At 42.2% G+C, this 20,830-nt stretch overlaps 1 protein-coding gene across 9 annotated transcripts in view; it reads left to right on the top strand.

Moving 5' to 3' along the window:
• ppp4r4 (protein phosphatase 4 regulatory subunit 4) overlaps positions 1-20,830 on the top strand; it is a 118,151-nt gene that overhangs the window by 42,058 nt on the left and 55,263 nt on the right. For all 9 annotated transcript variants that reach the window (XR_004413159.1, XR_004413158.1, XR_004413160.1 and 6 more), the window contains 3 exons: positions 7,785-7,887; positions 13,874-14,021; positions 18,367-18,440. Coding sequence is in view for 6 of the 9 variants with exons in the window: in XM_033027709.1 (XP_032883600.1) it covers positions 7,785-7,887; positions 13,874-14,021; positions 18,367-18,440 (325 nt within the window). In the remaining 3 variants the exon portion in view is untranslated. The remainder of the gene's footprint in view (positions 1-7,784; positions 7,888-13,873; positions 14,022-18,366; positions 18,441-20,830) is intronic.

Genomic DNA, 20,830 nt, shown 5'->3' with positions numbered 1-20,830 from the left:
CATATTCCGTCTGGGGACCTTGCATCCGGATGGCATTAACATTGAATTCTCCCAATTTTGCTAGCCCTTGCTGTCTCCTCCCCTTCCTTAACCCTCTAGCTGTCTCCTCCCACCCTCCCATCCGCCCGCCCTCGGGCTCCTCCTCCTCCTCCTCCCCTTTTCCTTCCTTCTCCCCCCCCCCACCCCCCATCAGTCTGAAGAAGGGTTTCGGCCCGAAACGTCGCCTATTTCCTTCGCTCCATAGATGCTGCTGCACCCGCTGAGTTTCCCCAGCAATTTTGTGTACCTAGGAAATATCTTCTGTCGCTTGCATGATGAAGCAAAGGGCCAGCGGTAAATCAGTTGATGCTGATGGGGCCTGGAATAGTGCTCGAGGAACTCTTACTGCATTGCTTCAGGACTGAGAGAATTACACTTCAAACACAACCACAACACCCTTTGTGTGAGCAATGACTCCAGCCATTGGAAAACTCCCTGCTTGATTTGTTTTGACTTGAATTTTGTAGACATTTTCTAATTGAATGTCCTTTTGATGTCAAAAAGTTACTTTTACTATAGAACACAGCACAAGAACAGACTCTTCAGTCATAATATCTGTGCTGAGCCTCTTATCTGCCTGCACATAATCTATATGTCCCCATTCCCTGCATATCCATTTGCATGTCCAGAAGTTTCAAATATCACTATCAAATCTGCATCAACCACCTCTCCGGCAGCACATTCCAGACACTCAACTCCCACTTGCCCTGCACATCTCCTTTAAACTTTGCCTCTCTCACCTTAAAGCTATGCCCTCTAGTAGATGACTTTTCCATCATGGGAAAAATATTATGACTGTGCACACCATCTATACGCCTCATAATTTTACATAATTCTTGCTTTAGAATCGTGGTTGTTTGGACTAAGAATTATTTTGGAAAAATAAGTAGGTCTGGAGGCAAGTGATTCTGACGAAACTCAAACTGTATTGTTTATTGGTTAATAAAAGTTGTTTATCGGTACAATAATCCCTTCCATCACCATGAGAGTAGACTAACAGGGAAATACCAGGGTGGGCGGCGCGACCATCGTCGCAGCGGCCTCTGCAGTCTATCTATCTTTTTTTTTTTTTTTTGTCCTGTTGAGGGTATAGTTTGTAGTGGGTTTTTAAATGTGTATGTGTGGGGGGCGGGGGGTGGGTGGAGGAAACTTTTAAATCTCTTCCCAGCACGGGGACTCGACCTTTTCCCTACCATTGTGGAGCTGGCCAGCTTCGGAGCGTGGAGAGTTCGGAACGTGGAGAGCTGCGGTGGCGCGCGGCTGCGACCCGACTCCGGTGGATGGTGACACCTGGAGCTCGCGGGTCCCCGGTGGGAGACTGCTTTACGGGGCACCGGCAACGGCGACTTCTCCCGCCCGAATTACGGGGTTGAAAGTGACCTGGAGCGGGGCCTTACATCGCCCGGCGTGGCTTAAACAGCCGCGGACTTGCTAGCGCCCGCCGGAGGCTCCAACATCAAGACCCGGAGCAGGACCTTACATCGCCCGGCGCGGCTTTAAATGACTGCGGACTTGCTAGCGCCCGCCGGGGGATTTGACTTTGACTTCGGGAGAGGAATGGAGAGCAGGGGAGAGACAAGACTTTGCCTTCCATCACAGTGAGGAGGAGATTCACTGTGATGGATGTTTGTGTAAATTGTGTTGGTGTGTGTCTTGGTTATTTTCTTGTATGACTGCAGATACCAAATTTTGTTTGAACCTCATGTGAGGTTCAAATGACAAATAAATGGTATTATATTGTATTGTATTGTATAACTGGCTGGATTGGATTTATCTTCCCCTACTGTGAAAAAAATATACAATGCAAATATTTGTCATAAATCTATAGTGCTGTGCAGGCAGCACTGGACACCAATGTAGGTGGTATTGTAGATAGTGAAGATGGTTATCAAAAATTATAGCAGAACCTTAATCAGGTGGGCAAGTGGGATAGGTTTAATGCACATAAGTGTGAAGTGTTGCATTTTTTGCAAGTCAAACCAGGGCAGGACTTTCACATTTGATGGGGAGAGTTGTAGCACAGAGGGTTGTGGGAGTCAAGTACATAGATTCTCTCAAGGGTGCTCAAAAGGCTTTTAGTGAATTGGCCTTCATCAGTCAGGGGTTTTAGTATAGAAGTTGTGATATTATGTTACAGTTGTTAAGATTATATTTGAAGTATTGTGTTCAGTTTTATTAACCTTATTATAGGAATGAAGTAAAGTGCAGAGAATATTTACAACAATGTTGCCAGGATTTGAGGGCTTGAACTACAGGGAGAGGTTAGGCGGGCACAGATGTTATGCCTTGGAGTGCAGATTATCTTATAGGGATGTAGAAAATTATGAGGGGAATAGATAGGGTGAATGCACAGACTTTAATCAGAATACGCGATTCAAGAAGCAGAGGATATAAGTGCGAGGGTAAGATTTAATAGGAATCTGAGGGGTAACTTTTTCATACAGAGGGTGATGGGTTTCAGAGGAGGTAGTTGAGGTAGGTATTATAACAATAAGTATTATACCTAATAAGTATTGTTATAATAACGGCATTTGGAAAGGTACATGGATAAGAAAGATTTAGAGCAATTTGGGGCAAACACGGGCAAATAAGAGATGAGGCATCTTGGTCGGCATGGATAAGTTGGACTAAAGGGCCTTTATGACTCGATGGATCTTTGGATAAAGTTCATTTTGTTAACTTGTTATTAGTGCGAACTCCATCATCAAGTTCGCTGACGACACCACTGTTGTGGGACGTATCACTGATGGGGACGAGTCAGAGTATAGAAGTGAGATTGACCGACTGACCAAATGGTGCCAGCACAATAACCTGGCTCTCAACACCAGCAAAACCAAGGAACTGATTGTGGACTTTGGAAGCGGTAGGATGGGGACCCACAGTCCCATTTATATCAACGGGACGATGGTGGAAAGAGTCAAGAGCTTCAAATTCCTGGGCGTGCATATCTGAAGATCTCTCTTGGTCCCAGAACACTGATGCAATTATAAAGAAAGCACATCAGAGCCTCTACTTCCTGAGAAGATTACGGAGAGTCGGTATGTCAAGGAGGACTCTCTCTAACCTCTACAGGTGCACAGTAGAGAGCATGCTGACCGGTTGCATTGTGGCTTGGTTCGGCAACTTGAACGCCCAAGAGCGGAAAAGACTACAAAAAGTAGTAAACACTGCCCAGTCCGTCATCGGCACTGACCTGCCTACCATCGAGGGGATCTATCGCAGTTGCTGCCTCAAAAAGGCTGGCAGCATCATCAAGGACCCACACCATCCTGGCCACTCACTCACCTCCCCGCTACCTTCAGGTAGAAGGTACAGGAGCCTGAAGACTGCAACATCCAGGTTCAGGAACAGCTACTTCCCCACAGCCATCAGGCTATTAAACTCAACTGAAACAAATCTCTGAACATTAATAGACCATTATCTGTTTATTTGCACTTTATCTGTTTATTTATTGATGTGTATATATATTTATATAGTGGTATATGGACACACTGATATGTTCTGTATTCATGCCTACTATATTCTGTTGTGCTGAAGCAAAGCAAGAATTTCATTGTCCTATCTGGGACACATGACAATAAACTCTCTTGACTTGACTTGAGGAATATGTGCCTGTCACTGCTGTTTTTGATCGAATTAATGACAATCTTACGCCATGCAAGAAATAAATATATTCAACTGTATATATGAATTGAATTACTGCATTTCGACTGAAGCCCCAAACCTTTACTCCAAACGTATTAATACTGTAAACTCCAACTTACAAAACTCAGCAATTCTCGCTTATGATCCAATTAACCAGTTTGAAAGTTTTATTTTTGTTTTAGTGAATCACTGATGTTTGTAACATCATGGAAACTGAACCAGATTTGAGATTTTGACTGTCAAATGGTTGTTTTCTCAGACAACTAAAGTTGTGCTTGCATAGGCAATGTTCAAATTACATCATTTAGATCTTCCTTTACTGACAAATGGCTCATCGCACATGGAAAGTGGTTCACATTTTGAGTTCTTGTTTCCCTTCGTAACAAGGAGCGGTGTGGCATAGAGGACCTATGTTTTTGTAATGTTTGATGAAAGACCTATCATATACTTCAGTGTACGTGTTAATGATGACTTGGAACTCCATCTGTAAATGTTTTGTACATGGGTGTAATCTGTGTCCGATAGCTCGATGACTAAGATTAGAATGATCTTGATTCTGAAGTGGAGATGATGGTATAGAGTTTTCTATTCACCTTGCAAATTAATTTCAGCAAGGTTGCGTAGTAAATTATGTACCCGGAGTCAAACAAACAGAAACTCGGATGTTCAGATTGTAGTCTGACAAATTGGGCCATGTCCAGAACTTTCTGTTTGAATCAGTCACTGAACCTGGTTGCCACAGGAGGAAATAGTGTATAAAACAATTAATGCTGAGGATTAGGTGCTGAAACTCATCAATTGTGTTGACATTTCAATCAGATAACATGTTATTAAAGTTGTCAGTTACTTAATAATGTATTTCTTAAGAGGTAGTATTCCTTTCAAGCAGTTCCAAAGCCAGTACAGCCATTAACGCAGGTGTTTCCAGTATTTCATTTTATTTCCGATGCTTAGGATTTGCTGCTGTCTTTTATAGAAAATATATAAATCTTGAAAACTGACAATCAGCAAATCTTGGCAGTGCTCAAGCAGTATCTGTGGAGAGGGTTACGTGATCTATCTCTGTATAATTGCTACTGAGCTTCTGTGTATTTATGGTATTTTATTTTTGTTTCAGCTTTCATGTTACTGAAAGTTAAGGTTCTTATTCCTACAACATCTGTTGATTCAGTTTTGACAAAAGCCTTTTTAGGTAGGTGCAGCACTATTACAGTGAAGGCATATGCAATATCCAAGTCTGTGCTGGTGTGCTCACTTGCCTTTTTCATATTCCCAAATGTGCCAAATTTTCTTACGACATAGGAGAAGTCCATTTAGCCCAATGAGACTATGCCAGCACTTGAATCAATCACATTGATCTGATCTCTGTAACCTATTTCCCACACGTGGCCATTAACGATCACTCACCTGCAGCAGGGTCATTTTAAAGTAAACAATTACCCAACCAACCAGTATGTTGGAGGAAATCACTGCTAAGGGAAAACTATGTGGTAATGGCAAGAACATGCAAAATTCCACACAGACAGCTTGAGGATCAAAGCCAGGCCACAGGAGCAGTGAGAGCCATACTATTTGCTATTTAAAAATATTTCCATACATTTTGTTTTAAAAAGACGCCATAATGTTGGAAAACTATAGGCCTGTTCTCATACCTTATTTTGTTTTAATATTCATTATTCATCAAGCAGGAGTTGCATAGAACAAGAGTTCTGTTTTTATTTCTACTAACTTCTTTCTATCTTGCAAATTTACAAATAAAAAATAAATATAGATAAGAGATTAAACAAATTTGGATGCAATAAAAGGACACGGTGCTGGAGTAACTCAGCAGTTCAGGCAGCATCTTCGGAGAGTATGTATAGTGACGTCTTGGGTTGGGATCCTTCTTCAGACTGATTAGATGCGATATTTTGGTTTGGGGATTAAGGCATGGGTGAAAAAGCAGGAATTAAAAAATAAGGTAATTTTTTGGTTTGGGAGGATGTGTTGTAGGAATTGATGCTGGAGTCTCACTTGGTACACTATCTATACTATTACTAAAACTCTCATCTTGTCCTTTTTCGGTTTGCGTTGTTTTTAAATATGCGCAAAAACGTTACCGTATATCGCTAGGATTTTTTCGCCACCTTACTCACCGTTCCCCTCTGCTCCAAGCGCACCAAGTTTTGTTCCGATCGGTGGAATATTACAAAAGTTATGAAGGTGTAAAAAATCGTGAGATCAGCAGATTGGTCTTCTCAACTGTCAGTCACTTCCGGCACCCGCTATCAATCACCGGGGCGAGGAGAATAAAGCCCCGGAGGTGGGCGTGAGTCCAGAAGTCAGGCGTGAGTCAGTCAGCCCGGAAGCCGTGAGTGAGAGTTGAGTCCAGAACTGTGAGTCCACAAGCCGTGACTGAATGAACTGTGAGTCCACAAGCAGTGACTGAGTGAACTGTGAGTCCACAAGCCGTGAGTGAACTGTGAGTCCACAAGCTGTGAGTGAGTGAACTGTGAGTTCACAAGCTGTGAGTGAGTGAACTGTGAGTCCAGAAGCCACCCAGAGTGCGGAGCCTGGCCGATTGCTGCAAACGCGAGATCTTGGGGAAGTGAGGAGTGAGAGTGGGAGGATTGTGGGAGCCGGGCGCTGGTGGGGCTCACACCCCGCCCCTCAGTGGCAGGCCACGGCAGCGGTAGGCCTCGGCAGCGCTCCCCCCCCCCCCCCCCACCGGTCCCTGCCTGAAGTCGTCCCCCTCCCCCAGCTACAGAATGCTCCCGCCTGCCCCCACCTGAAGCCTCCCTACCCCCAGCTGCAGGACTAGCCCAAGAATCCATTCAGCCCACAATGGCCATACTATCCTTTTTCCACTTGCCGTGCCCATCAGCTGCACCTGCGCAGTAATACCTGCGTGTTCTACGTCACAATGGGGACCCAATGAGAGGGAATGGCTGCGCCACCGAAGAGCCGCTAAGAGTGGATGGAGGGGGGGGAGTGTTTGATGGAGGGATGGAATGAGTGCTTGGGGGGGGGGGGAGGGCAAGGGGCGGAGTGGGGGGGATCGGGGCGTCACAACGGGAACCCATCAGCCACGCCTGCGCAGTTGGGGGCTATGCGTGAGTGGTGGAATATTGGAATTTGTGGAGTGGAATATTGCGTTGGGGGACCAGGCCTCCCGTGCGAGAATGGGACCCAACGGGTCCCACTTAGTCTAGTCTATATCAAAGGTGGATAAGATCCCAATTTTGCTCATGATACCAAGGATTTTGGTGGTAAATAAAAGGGCCAAACATGGCATATGAAGCACAGAAATGTGTAGCCTACCATATAAATAGAAAGAATAGAAAAATAAAATATTTTTAAAAAGTGGTTGCAATTTAAAAATGGTGATGTTCAGAGCCATCTGAACATCCTTATATAGATTTCACCGAAGATTAACATAGGTATAGCAGAGAAGTAGTAAAGCAAATGATATGTTGGAGTATGTGGCAAAAGAATTTGAGTACAAGAATTGTAATGTTTTACTGCAATTATATGGACTCCTGCTGTGACAGCACCTGGAACATCGCAAGGTTCCCATACCTTTTACAATTTAGAGATACAGCGTGGAAACAGGCCCTTCGGCTCATCGAATCTGCGCCGACCAGCGATCACACTGTACATTAACACTATCCTACATACTAGGGACAGTTTACCATTATTTTACCGAAGCCAATTAACTTACAAATCTATACGTCTTTTGAATGCAGGAGGAAACCGGAGCACCCGGAGAAAACCCGGTCACAGGGAGAACGTACAAACAATACAACATGTACAAACTTACACAATCTTGTGGTCACAGGGAGAAGGTACAAACAGCACCCATGGGCAGGATTGAACCCGGGTCTCTGCCGCTGTAAGACAGCAACTCCACAAGTGTGGCATCCATACCCCACACCTAATGGGGATTCTACTTTTGACAGAATGCATAAATATTAACCATGAGAATTCCATACATGGGAGAATTATTCCAATGGGAAGAGATTAAGTAAATAACACCAAATATTTTCTTCTATTTATGTTCTTATGGTGCCTGTCTCATGTTTTGTTTGAAGGGGTAAGTTTAATAGTTTTTTTTGTTGCAGTTCTGGCCAAGATGTGCAGCGAACTAGTGTTGTTGTTAATCTACCAAACCTGATGCGACAGAATACTCCGGAGACTCTTCGAAGAGTGGTGCCAAAAATTAGAGTAAGTTGCAACATCAACAGTTTGTCACGTTTTGGGCAACTGAAAATACTATATCGGAAAAATGTTCCATAGCAATAGTAAGCAATTTGCAAGGTCATTTGAAATTAATTGAATGTTGTTCGCAACATGAATGTCTAAATGTTGTACCATTAATATTATGTATTAAAATTTATGACTGGTCCAATAATTCTATGGACTGAGATGCCCATAAATATTTTATATTAACTAAATGGCAAAGCACCAATTTGAGTTCAATATAATTTTCATCTGAAAAGTCCATGTGGTTTTATTCCCAAAATTGTTTTATTTTATGTGTCTGTACAGCCCCAACCACCACCCCCCTCCATTCCTGCTATGTTTTCAATATGGATAATTTTAACTACCTCTATTCAAAGAGAATAAAATGTAATCCTCTGGAATGCTAGGCAGACACCTTAAACACGTGAAATTAGTTAGGAAGGCATTTGTGATTTATTGTAATGTAAGAATTTATGGCTCAAAAGATGACCACTGCAGATGTGGGAGCAACATATAAATTGTTTTTCTGAATCATAAACATTTTTCGTTATTATCCAGTGGCAATGATAAATTGCACAACTATGTGCTAAAATTTCAGAAACCAACCTTACATTTCAAATGTATGTAATCCTAAAACATGTTCACGTTCAATGAATCAGAATATTTGCTCACCCAAGTAGTTACCTTCAGAGTCTTTCCCCTTTGTGAAATCATGAGCATGTATTCTCTACAATGATGACTGATTAAGTTGTTATAAATTACTTTTGTTTTTATAATCCACAGTACTACATTGCTTTAATAATTTATTAAGCATATCATATTATAAATTTGACTAACAATTAAATGTGCTGTAGCTTGAGTTATGTGCTGCATCTGGTATTTACCTGGCATATTGCTAGATGACAAATTATTCATTAGTTTAGCCTACTAAACCTATGTTGGCACTTTGAAAGTGGTCATTAATTATAGCAATGTTACAAAATTTTGAGATTTTGAAAATCTAGTCTGTAATTTATCCCATCAGATAAAGCATAAAAATAAGTTTAATTTGTCACCTAATTCACTTTCATATCTTCAGTATTAAAACAGTTATGGCCATTTTCATACTCGGAAATTAGCATCTTGTTCTCTATTGCTTTTCCATTGACTTAACACAAAAGCTGTGATCGAGGACAGTCAAATGGCCATAACTTTCTTAACAATTAAGAGAACTAAAAGAAATGTTCAGTTATTATAGATTGAAGCATTCTGAAACAAATATGAAACAATCTTACTTAGATGACTTGAAATTAAAGCATATAATTAGTTAGTTACCTAATTGTAGCTAATTACAAAATTCAATTACTAGATCTAAACATCTATCAATTTCTTAAGAATAGATTAACATTTTCAAATAGCCTAAGTGTCCAAATAACATTCACACAAGAATTCACAATATAACATCCCACTCTCTACAATGACTACAGACCAGTAGCGCTCACTTCTCACATAATGAAGACATTTGAGAGACTTGTCCTTTCCTACATCAGGACTAGTGTGTCAAATCACATGGATCCTTTGCAGTTTGCATATCAGCCTAACATCAGTGTCGATGATGCCCTCATTTACATGCTGCAGAGGGTGTACACACATTTGGACACTGCTGATGCATCTGTAAGGATTACTTTTTTTGACTTTTCAAGCGCCTTCAACACTATTCAGCCCCGACTGCTAGGGGAGAAGATGGAGAAGATGAAAGTGGATCCATCACTGGTACTGTGGTGTTTGGATTACCTTTCCCTCAGACCACAGTACGTGCGCCTACAGAACAGTGTCTCGGGCACCATCTTGAGCAGCACAGGGGCTCCACAAGGAACTGTGCTGGCTCCGTTCCTGTTTACCATCTACACAGCGGATCTCCAATGGAACACCAACAGCTGCTTTTTGCAGAAGTTTTCGGATGATACAGCTGTTGTCGGCCTCATTAAAGGGGGCAATGAGGAGGAATACAGAGACATTATAAGTAACTTTGTGGAGTGGAGCGCACACAATAATCTCCATCTCAACACCAAAAAAACAAAGGAGATAGTGGTGGACTTTAGGAGGGGGAGGAGGAGGACTCAAGCAACGCCGATCACCATTAAGGGCACTGAGGTGGAGGTGGTTGCTAATCACAGGTACCTTGGGGTGCAGCTTGACAGTGAGCTGAACTGGAAGTGTCATATGGAGGCGGTGTACAGGAGGGGACAAAGCCGACTGTATTTTTTAAGGAGGCTGAGGTCTTTTAATATCTGCCAACCCCTACTGTGCAGTGTCTACCATTCAGTGGTGGCCAGTGCTCTGTTCTTTGCTGTGGCCTGTTGGGGAGATGGCGCCCGTATAGCGGATAAAAACAGATTGGACAAACTAATCAGGAAGGCCGGCTCAGTGGTCGGGGCTGAGCAACGAACGGTCCAGCAGGTGGCAGAGGCCAGAACTCTAAATAAACTAGGTTCCATAATGACAAACCCCACTCACCCACTCCATGCCCTGAAGGTGATCAAGAGCAGCATCTTCAGCCAGAGGCTGATTGCACCAATGTGCAAAACGGAGAGATACAGGAAGTCCTGTTTACCAGCTGCTATAAGACTTTTTAATGAGCATAAATAACTGCACTTTTTTTAAATTAATTGTATTTTAACTTGTATTTTAACGTATTTTAACTTGTTATGTATGAAAGCGTGGTGTTATGTTTGTCTTGAAGCTGTCGTGGCACTGTAATTTCCTGAAAAGGATTATTAAAGGAATAATCTAATCTAATCTAATCTAACATAATTTTTAAATCTCATTGTCATGGATTTATAAGCCAAATGGAAGGAATTTAATGTTTAATACCTGTAAATTAATGGCCATTTAAATCATCTTGCGAGTGGGTTTTTCTGGAACGCGATCATTTGGAACGTTGCGGTTTGCGGTGATTTAGACCCCCCATATCGGCATGCCGGTTCGTATGGGGACTAAATCAATGTTTCGCAACTTAAAATGTGAACTAAAGGCATCTTAAGGACCACTTTTATACATAAAAATAAACGGCTTTCTTTTACCTGCCACCTACATGAAATCCGTCCCCGTTGTCCACGTTGACGGCTTTAGAAGCTGATTTTAAAATGACTCCAGCGCTGAACTAGTCGGGCGATTTATAAAAAATAAAAATAAAAAGACACAGAACGGCCGTCGGAACGATTCGTCAGCAAAAGCTTGCACTCCAACCAAATATAATCCAGGACAAGGTAGGAAAAAAAAACGCGTTTTATCCCCGCCCCCCCCCCCCCCCCCCATCAAAGGCGCCAAAATCGCGCACACGGCCAGTGGCAGAATTGCAGCGCCGCTGAAGGTAAGTATTGTAACATACTTATTAATTAATCCCATTCACTGATCTTTCTCCATCACTTCTGTATGTTTTCTTTTTAACTAAATAACCAGATTTAAATATATGTTTAAGAAGGAGCTGCAGATGCTGGAAAAATCGAAGGTAGATAAAAATGCTGGAGAAACTCAGTGGGTGAGGTTTAAATATATTTCTACTTATGATTAAACATCGCAGGATAGTATTTCTTCATTTCAAAGGTTTCTTCATTTCAAAGGTTTCAAAGGTCTTTTATTGTCATGTGTACCAATATGTGAATTACCATACAGCCATACTAAAAATAAAGCAACAAGATACACAACTACATGCAGCTCCCAGGCTCTGGAACTCCCTCCCCCAACTGATCCGCAATTCCGTGTCCCTCACCATCTTCCAGTCCCGCCTCAAGACCCATCTCTTCACCTCTGCCTATCCTTAGCCCCACGTCCCCCTCCCTTTTCATCTGTGCATTAATTGCCTCGTATTGTGTTTTGAATTGTATTCTGTCTTTACTTTGTGTACTGGTCATGTCTCTACTATTTATATCATTCCCCTTACATGTTTTTCCTCTACCTGCTAAATTTTTGTAAGGTGTCCTTGAGACTCTTGAAAGGCGCCCATAAATAAAATTTATTATTATTATTATTACATAAAAGTTAACATAAACATCCACCACAGTGGATTCCTCACAGTGATGGGAGGCAATAAAGTCCAATTTCTTCCTCATTTATCTCCTGCGGTCGGGGCAGTCGAACCATCCACCGGAGTGATCGAAGCGACAACTGGCAATCGAAGCCCCCGCGCCGGGGCAGTCGAAGCTCCCCGGATGTGGCGGTCGAAGCTCCCACGATGGGGCGGTCGAAGCTCCCGCGTCAGGGTGGTCGAAGCTCCCGCGACGGGGCGGTCGAAGTTCCTGCGTCGGGGCGGTCGAAGCTCCCGCGACGGGGCGGTCGAAGTTCCTGCGTCGGGGTAGTCGAAGCCCCCACGTCGGGGCGGTCGAAGCTCCCACGATGGGGCGGTCGAAGCTCCCGCGTCGAGGCGGTCGAAGCTCCCGCGACGGGGCGGTCGAAGCTCCTGCATCGGGGTGGTCGAAGCTCCCACGATGGGGCGGTCGAAGCTCCCGCGTCGGGGTGGTCGAAGCTCCCGCGACGGGGCAGTCGAAGTTCCTGCGTCGGGGCGGTCGAAGCTCCCGCGACGGGGCGGTCGAAGTTCCTGCGTCGGGGTAGTCGATGCCCCCACGTCGGGGCAGTCGAAGCTCCCACGATGGGGCGGTCGAAGCTCCCGCGTCGAGGCGGTCGAAGTTCCTGCAGCTTGGAGCTCCGGAAGTCGGTCTCTAACCAGAGGCCGCGAGCTCCACGATGTTAAAGTCCGCAGGCTCCCGAGGTTGGAGCTCGGAAGTCGATCCCTGGCAAAGGGATAGCGAGCTCCGTGATGGTAAGTCAGTAGGCCCCCTTGGTTGGAGCTCCCGAAGTTGGTCTCTGGGAAAGGCCGCCAACTCCACGATGTTAGGTCGCAGTGTGGACAGAAATACGATACGGAAAAATTTGCATCTCCGTCGAGGTAAGAAAATTAAAAAAAGTTTACCCCATCCCCCATAAACTCTCCACATAAAACATGCTAAAGAACACTAAAAACATACATTTAACACATACTATTAAAACAACAAAGAAGAAAGGGACAGACGGACTGTTTGCATATTCATGGGTAGATAAGCTCCAGGTACACACAAAATATGGGGAAATCCTTTCAATTCTACCCGTATATTTGAGGAAAGAAATAACTCACCATTTGGAAATTGGATAATGTTTATTGCAATATCTAGAAAAAAACTGGTGCAAAACCCTTCTTCAGAAATATGAAAGCGAGTAGACAAGATATTTTGGTAGAAGAGAAGGTCAAGAAAGGGGATGGATGGAATAAAGAAAATATATCTGATAATCTGGCAATGTCTGTGCCAAACATAATGCCAAGATAAACTAATCTTAGCTGTCTTCACATGATCCATACCCCTCCATTCAAATATTACTTAGTTTTTAGTATCTAACAAGGAATAATATATTGTACCAATTTTCTCATGACTCTCGCTTGGATATGTCATCGTAGGCAATGTATTGATCCATTAAGTTTATCTTTCTGCCATATTGTCAGATTTGAATAGTTTTCTTATCAGCACTGTACTTAAGTAGGGTGGATAGCTCAATGTGTTATGATATTTTTGTAATATGCATTTGAAACATCCTACTTTATACAACTAGAAAGGAAACGTTTTCTGCAGCTGAATCAATTGCAGTTGTAGTAGCAGCTTGCATTATTGTTTTTGTAATTATGTTAGTGACTTGCATAAAGTGGATTATACTGCAATGGGTCTACTTGAATGAAAGTATTAACTACCTCAATTTTTAATTAAATGTGAAATACGTAGTTTACATCAAAAGTGGTTTTAAGAATATTAAGCACTGACATTTAATATTCCTTTTGAGATTAAAGAAAATTATTTGCAGTGTATTTTGTAATTTCTTTTGCAATTTACAGATATAGGAAAAGTAAGCTATTTTCTATCATGCTGGTATAAAATCAATTCTCATTAGGAATTCTTTGTTGCAGGAGGTACTCCATGTTGCGGGGGTGGAGATGCAGTTAGCTGCTGCAGTTTCATTTCTTGCCATCTTGCAAGACGAGTTAGTTTCTGTTGCAGCTTACATCCACGCCTTCCTCCCAACTATATTGATGAACCTGGATCACAAAGACACAGGTCAGTTTAATTAATACAAAGTAGTACTGAACTAAATGTTTTAGCATTGCATGTTTGTAATAGTCTTATTAAAAATGTGACTTTTACCCTTAAAACATCTGACAACTTTTGTTTTTATGATAAAGCACATTGGAAGAAAGGGAAAGTATGAATGTGTGAATTAAAAAGTGCCTTGTTCCTTGAGTAAGTCTATAAGTTTTAGATATGGCCATGAGGTAAGGGGTGGGGATAAGGATGAGGTAGAGGCAAAACAAAACCCAAGTTATTGAGCAGTAATTCAGGTAATTTTTAATATTTAATGAAAAGGACCACAGATTCATGGGTATTGTCACAAATTTGCACAGAAACAGTCCACAATAGATCCTCATGGGCGTGTGCGGTGGGAACATGTGCCTGTGTGGAAGTCAAGGGCAGAACCGACTGTCTGGTAAAGTCATCAAAGCAGAACTACCTCATAGAGATAATGAAGGCACTTATACATAGAACAAACAACATAGAAGAATACAGCACAGGAACAGGCTCTTCGGGCCATAGAGTTTGGGCTGAACCTGAAGCCTATTAAACTGATCATATCCGCCTGTAAATGATCTGTATCGCTCTATTCCTTACACTTCCACATGCCTATCGAAAAGCCTCTTAAAACACGCCTATTGTATCTGCCTCCATCACCATCCCTGGCATGCTTTTCAGGCCCCCTCCACACTCAACGTGTTTAAAAAAAAAACAACTCCCTGCACATCTCCATTTAACATCCCCTCCCCCCTCACCATATAGCAATGCCCTCCGGTGTTCGACATGTCTTCGCTAGGAAGAGAGGATCTGACTGTCTACCGTATCTACAGTGCCCTCCATAATGCTCGGGACAAAGACCCATCATTTATTTATTTGCCTCTGTACTCCACAATTTGAGATATGTAATAGAAAAAATCAAATGTGGTTAAAATGCACAGTCAGAAGTTATCAAAGGGCATTTTTATACATTTTGGTTTCATCATGTTGAAATTATAGTTGTGATTATACATAGTCCCCCCCATTTTGGGACACATGGCTTCACAGGCGTTTTGCTCAGGTGTGTTTAAATGTCTCCTTGATGCAGGTATAAGAGAGCTCTCAGCACCTAGTCTTTCCATCACCTTTGCAAACCTTTATTGCTGTTTATCAACACGAGGACCAAAGTTGTGCTAATGAAAGTCAAAGAAGCCATTATGAGACTGAGAAACAAGAATAAAACTGTTAAGAGACATCAGCCAAACCTTAGGCTTACCAAAATCAAATGTTTGGAACATCATTAAGAAGAAATAGAGCACTGGTGAGCTTACTAATCGCAAAGGGACTGGCAGGCCAAGGAAGACCTCCACAGCTGATGGCAGAAGAATTCTCTCTATAATAAAGAAAAATCCCCAAATACTTGTCCGACAGATCAGAAACACTCTTCAGGTGTGGATTTGTCAATGACCACTGTCCGCAAAAGACTTCATGAACAGAAATACCGGGGCTACACTACAAGATGCAAACCACTGGTTAGCTGCAAAAATAGGATGGCCAGGTTACAATTTGGCAATAAGTACTTAAAAGAGCAACCACAGTTCTGGAAAAAGGTCTTGTGGACAGATGAGACGATTATTAACATATCAGAGTGATGGCAAGAGCAAAGTATGGAGGAGAGAAATAACTGCCCAAGATCAAAAGCATACCACCTCATCTGTGAAACACGGTGATGGGGGGGGGGGGGGGGTGTTATAACTGGGCATGTATGGCTGCTGAAGGTACTGGATCACTTATCTTCATTGATGATACAACTGCTGATGGTAGTAGCATAATGAATTCTGAAGTGTATAGACCCATCCTATCTGCTCAAGTTCAAACAAATGCCTCAAAACTCATTGGCCGGCGGTTCATTCTACAGCAAGACAATGATCCCACACATACTGCTAAAGCAACAAAGGAGTTTTTCAAAGCTAAAAAATGGTAAATTCTTGAGTGGCTAAGTCAATCACCTGATCTGAACTCAATTGAGCATGCCTTTTATATGCTGAAGAGAAAACTGAAGGGGACTAGCCCCTAAACAAGCATAAGCTAAAGATGGCTGCAATACAGGCCTGGCAGAGCATCACCAGAGAAGACACCCAGCAACTGGTGATGTCCATGAATCGCAGACTTCAAGCAGTCATTGCTTGCAAAGGATATGCAACAAAATACTAAACATAACTACTTTCATTTACATGACATTGCTGTGTCCCAAACATTATGTTGCCCTGAAATGGGGGGACTTTATAAATACTGCTGTAATTTCTACCAAAATGTATAAAAAAATACCCTTTATTAAAATCTGACAATGTGCACTTTAACCACATATGACTTTTTCTATTACAAATCTCAACTTGTGGAATACAGAGGCAAAAAAATAAATGACGGGTCTTTGTCCAAAACATTATGGAGAGCACTGTATGCCTCTCATAAATTTTATATGCTTCTATCAAGTCTTCCCTCGACCTCTGGCGACCAAGAGAATCTATCCAATCTCTCCCTGTACCTGAAACCCTCTAATCCAGGCAGCATTCTGGTAAATTACCTCTGCACTCTCCCCAAAGCATCCATATCTTTCCTGTAATGGGACGACCATAATTGCACGGAATACTCCATATGCGGTCTAAACAATTCCTATAGAGCTGCATCATTACTTCCCGACTCTTTTATTGAATACCCCTAGCGATGACGGCAATCATACCATCTGCCTTCTTTGCCTCCCTATCTACTTGCACTGCCTCCTTTAGTGAACTATGGGCTCCATCAGATCATTATTATAAAAAACTGTTTTAAAGGACAAGTTGTTATTCATCATTAGATTTTATGTAATTTTCCTTCAATTAATTCACATTGGTTAACTGCATCTAAATTAAATTATGCTAAAACATGAAAATACTTATTTATATCCAGATGTGCATCATTTCTAATTGTGTTTGGAAATGGTGCATTAATTTTTGGACTCCAGGGAAGGAAATCTGACAACTTTGCTCCATAAGGTCTGATTGCAATTCCAGACTGATCAACACAGTTGACTCTTAACTGCTTCTGTTCATTTGGTGTGGACAAAAAGGTCTGGCACTATCACCTATTTCTCCCTACTATAGTCAAACAAAACCTCTTGTTAAATGTATTTGGTGTGCAATCAATCAGCTTTATTCAATCAGTTTTATTCGTCAAAGTGAAATGAATTTGCCAGCAGCGGTACAATGAAAAAGAACACACAAAAACACAATAAAAAATGTTAACACAAACATCCACCACAGCATTCATCACTGTGGTGGAAGGCACAAAATGTGGCCAGTCCTCCTCCATTTTCCCCCGTGGTCGGGACCTCAACCCTCCGCAGTCACCGCTGCGGGCGTCCAGATGTACAGACAAGGTAAAGTCCAGATAAAATCCAGGTAAGTCCTGAATCGTTGCTTCCCCACCGGAGACCGTGGCTTCAAGTTGGTGTAGGCCACAGGCCCTCGGTCGAAGATTTAAAGTTCCCACCGCGCCGCAGCCAGAAGCACCGCAGACAGCAGGGCCGCGGTCAGAGCTCCGTGACGAGAGTCCACGCTGCGCCCGCCGCTGAAGCCCTGGGTACGTCTCTGGGAAAGGCCGCCCGATCCTCGATGTTAGGCGACATGGAAAAAGTCACCTCTCCATGGAGGAGGCGACCGAAGCGGTTTCCCCCTTACCCCCCCACACCAACCCCCACACAAGACACACAGAGACATTAAAAACACATTAAAACACACTAAAAAAATTTAAAAAAGTTGAAATAACTAACACGCTGCTGGCAGGGCTGCCGGCTTGCAATGCCCCCACCGACCTAAATTTTTCCCCTTCATAAGTACTTATCCTTTTCTCCTGATACCTGATTCCAAGAAGTATTTTATTTTTCCATAACTATTGTAGGGTATTGCTTACAATATACCTATTCAAATGAGGCTTTCCAAAACCATTGTGACTTCCAGAAATAAATATCCTAAAAAATGTTTTAAGACATTTGCTCATATGCTTTCTTGGATTTTTTTTTCATGATAATAAACATTCTGTTCTACACCATAACCTACTAGGAGGTTGATAAGTTCACTAATATAAGAACACTTCAAATTTGTTTAGCTCTTTTCTATGAAAATAAATGTCTCGATTTTGGTTCCTTGTTGTAAGACTGTTGTTTCAGGATATAAATAAAAAGTAATTGTGCTTTTGCCAAGAATGGCTTTTGTATTAGCCTGCAGAACTGGACAATGGAGCTAATTATGTAATATATTAAAACCATAATTTTGTAGTTTAATTTGTCACAGTTTATTATGTTTGTTTTTTTGGCCAGTGGTCAGCAATGCATGGTTGGAGACTCTCCTGACTGTAATTAATGCTTTACCAAAGGAAACCATCAGGCAAGAGGTAATGAAAATTTAAAACAATAAGTGTTTGCTGTTTCCATGTATGAGTATATCTTGATTATGTGTATATAATTAAAGCGACAGCATATGAATGAAAGATGGTACGTGTTTGTACTACTTTGCAGTCATTCACTAGAATGGCAATAATAATATTGAAGTGTTATCTTTGTCTCTCATATCTGCTTTGTTAGACATGTTCAATTTATAAAATCCTCGCCACTTTTCCTGTTTATTTTTCCCCTGGATAAGTACTTATCCAGTTTTCATTATGGACGCCCTTGCCAGATCACAATTTCTTGCTATGTCAAACAAATCCTTGTCTTCATCACTTTTGTTAATCACTTTTAATGTTATGCTCACAATTAAGGCCTTCTGCCAATGGGAATAGTTCCACCGTATTTAGACTATTGAAGCTATATTTGTGACTTTGAAAAGCTCTGCTGGTCACATCTTAACATGATCTGGTCTTGCAGTTTTATATATTTAAGGCTCTCATTTAGTAAATCTTGGCACCTGTTCCAAGGTCTTACTGTCCATCTTTAAATTTGCCTGAGCACCGTAGTTTACCTGAGGCTGTGCTAATATTTTATGTTTAGCATAACTAATTTGCACTTTGACTTTGGTAATTAGCGGTATTCTCAACCATTCTTGCCACTTTGAAAGTTTTGTGTACATCCAATGAAATGTAGCTCTTTAACTGCACCCTCTTTAAAAATGTCTGGTTCAGAAGGGAGCAGAGTGGCACAGCTGTGGAACGGCTTCCTCTCAGAGCCAGGGATCAGGGTTCGATCGTGACCTCGGGTGCTGTCTGTGTGAAATTTACACGTTCTCCCTGTGACCAGGTTGATTTCCACCCCTGTCCCAAGGTCATGCGGGCTTGCAGGTTAATTGGCCTCTGTAAATTGCCCCAAGATAACTAGTGTGAACGGATGATCACTGTGAACAGATGATTCAGTGTGAGAGAGTGTGAACGGATTATTCAGACACGATGGGCTGAAGGGCCTGTTTCCATGCTGTATCTCTAAACACAGATATTTTTCATTCTGTCTGCCAAAACATAACCTTTCTCGCTTTGTGCACCAACTATTAGTACATTTTTCTAATCTTTGTCAGGTTCAGATTCAAATTCAGATTAGTTTATTGTCATATACACCAGGATGAAATGAAGTTCCTTGTTGATATGAAGCTCAGAGAGTAAACAGTATACATATAGTAATGATAAATACAACAATAGATACAACAACAAGTGCAAAAATGATGCGAGATTGTAGTGCAAGATCTGAGTAGTGCAAAAGACTACTAAAATACAATAATGTAATAACCAAATGAGGTGGTGTTAAGAGTGAGAGTTTGTGGCAGCTCCTCTGGGAATGAGATGTGAAAGAGGTGATTGGTTCAGGATTGATTTCCTTGTTGTCACGGTGAGCCAGGGCTTAAGAGAGATGGCATCCTCCGTAGACTTATTTTTCCTGTACCCAGAGATCTGGATTAGAAACATAGAAACATAGAAAATAGGTGCAGGAGTAGGCCATTCGGCCCTTCGAGCCTGCACCGCCATTCAATATGATCATGGCTGATCATCCAACTCAGTATCCTGTACCTGCCTTCTCTCCATACCCCCTGATCCCTTTAGCCACAAGGGCCACATCTAACTCCCTCTTAAATATAGCCAACGAACTGGCCTCAACTACCTTCTGTGGCAGAGAATTGTCCAGAAGACTGGCACAAATGTGGGCCATTACCAATCTCTCACAGCTATTCATTGTGGTTGATGTTAGAGCAATTGAGCGGTAATCATTGACTTACTGTAGGTCACTTTATGTTTCTTGAGGACTATAATGATGGAGCATATGGGGTCAGAAGGCCGTTGAAGTAAGTGGTTGAAGATGTCCGTAAACACTGGCAGCTGATTGGCGCACAATTTCATAACTCGTCCAGAGAGTCCATCTGGGCTGTTTGCTTTCTGAGAGTTTATCTCGTGAAAGTTGATCTGACTTCTGCCACCTAGATGTACAGATCAGGGCCAGTGGGGGAAGGGACAAAACCCCTTGTTGAAGCTTTGTTTCAAAATGGGTGTAAAGGCGGTTAGCTCATCATTGCCAGAGATCGTCCCCCAATTTTGACTTGTAGGTATGTTGGTGTTCAGGCCCTGCCTGTCGCTTGGCATCCACTTGATTGAATTGAGCCTGCAGCTTGTTTTAGAAGGGTCTTATCATTCCTAATAGCCTCGTGGAGATCATACTTGAACTTCAATTGCAATGCTGAATCATCTATATCTATCTATATATAACTAAAACTCTGATCTTGTTATCTTCTGATGGTTTTGCGTGGTTTTTCTATTTGCACAAAAACAGTACACGGTAGCGCACCGATTTTTCGCCACCTTACCAT

The sequence above is a fragment of the Amblyraja radiata genome, chromosome 9, assembly GCF_010909765.2.
Source record: "Amblyraja radiata isolate CabotCenter1 chromosome 9, sAmbRad1.1.pri, whole genome shotgun sequence".
Classification (NCBI taxonomy): Eukaryota; Metazoa; Chordata; class Chondrichthyes; order Rajiformes; family Rajidae; genus Amblyraja; species Amblyraja radiata.
The sequence above is the reverse complement of the archived record's forward strand: the minus strand, read 5'-3'. Positions and strand labels throughout refer to the sequence as shown.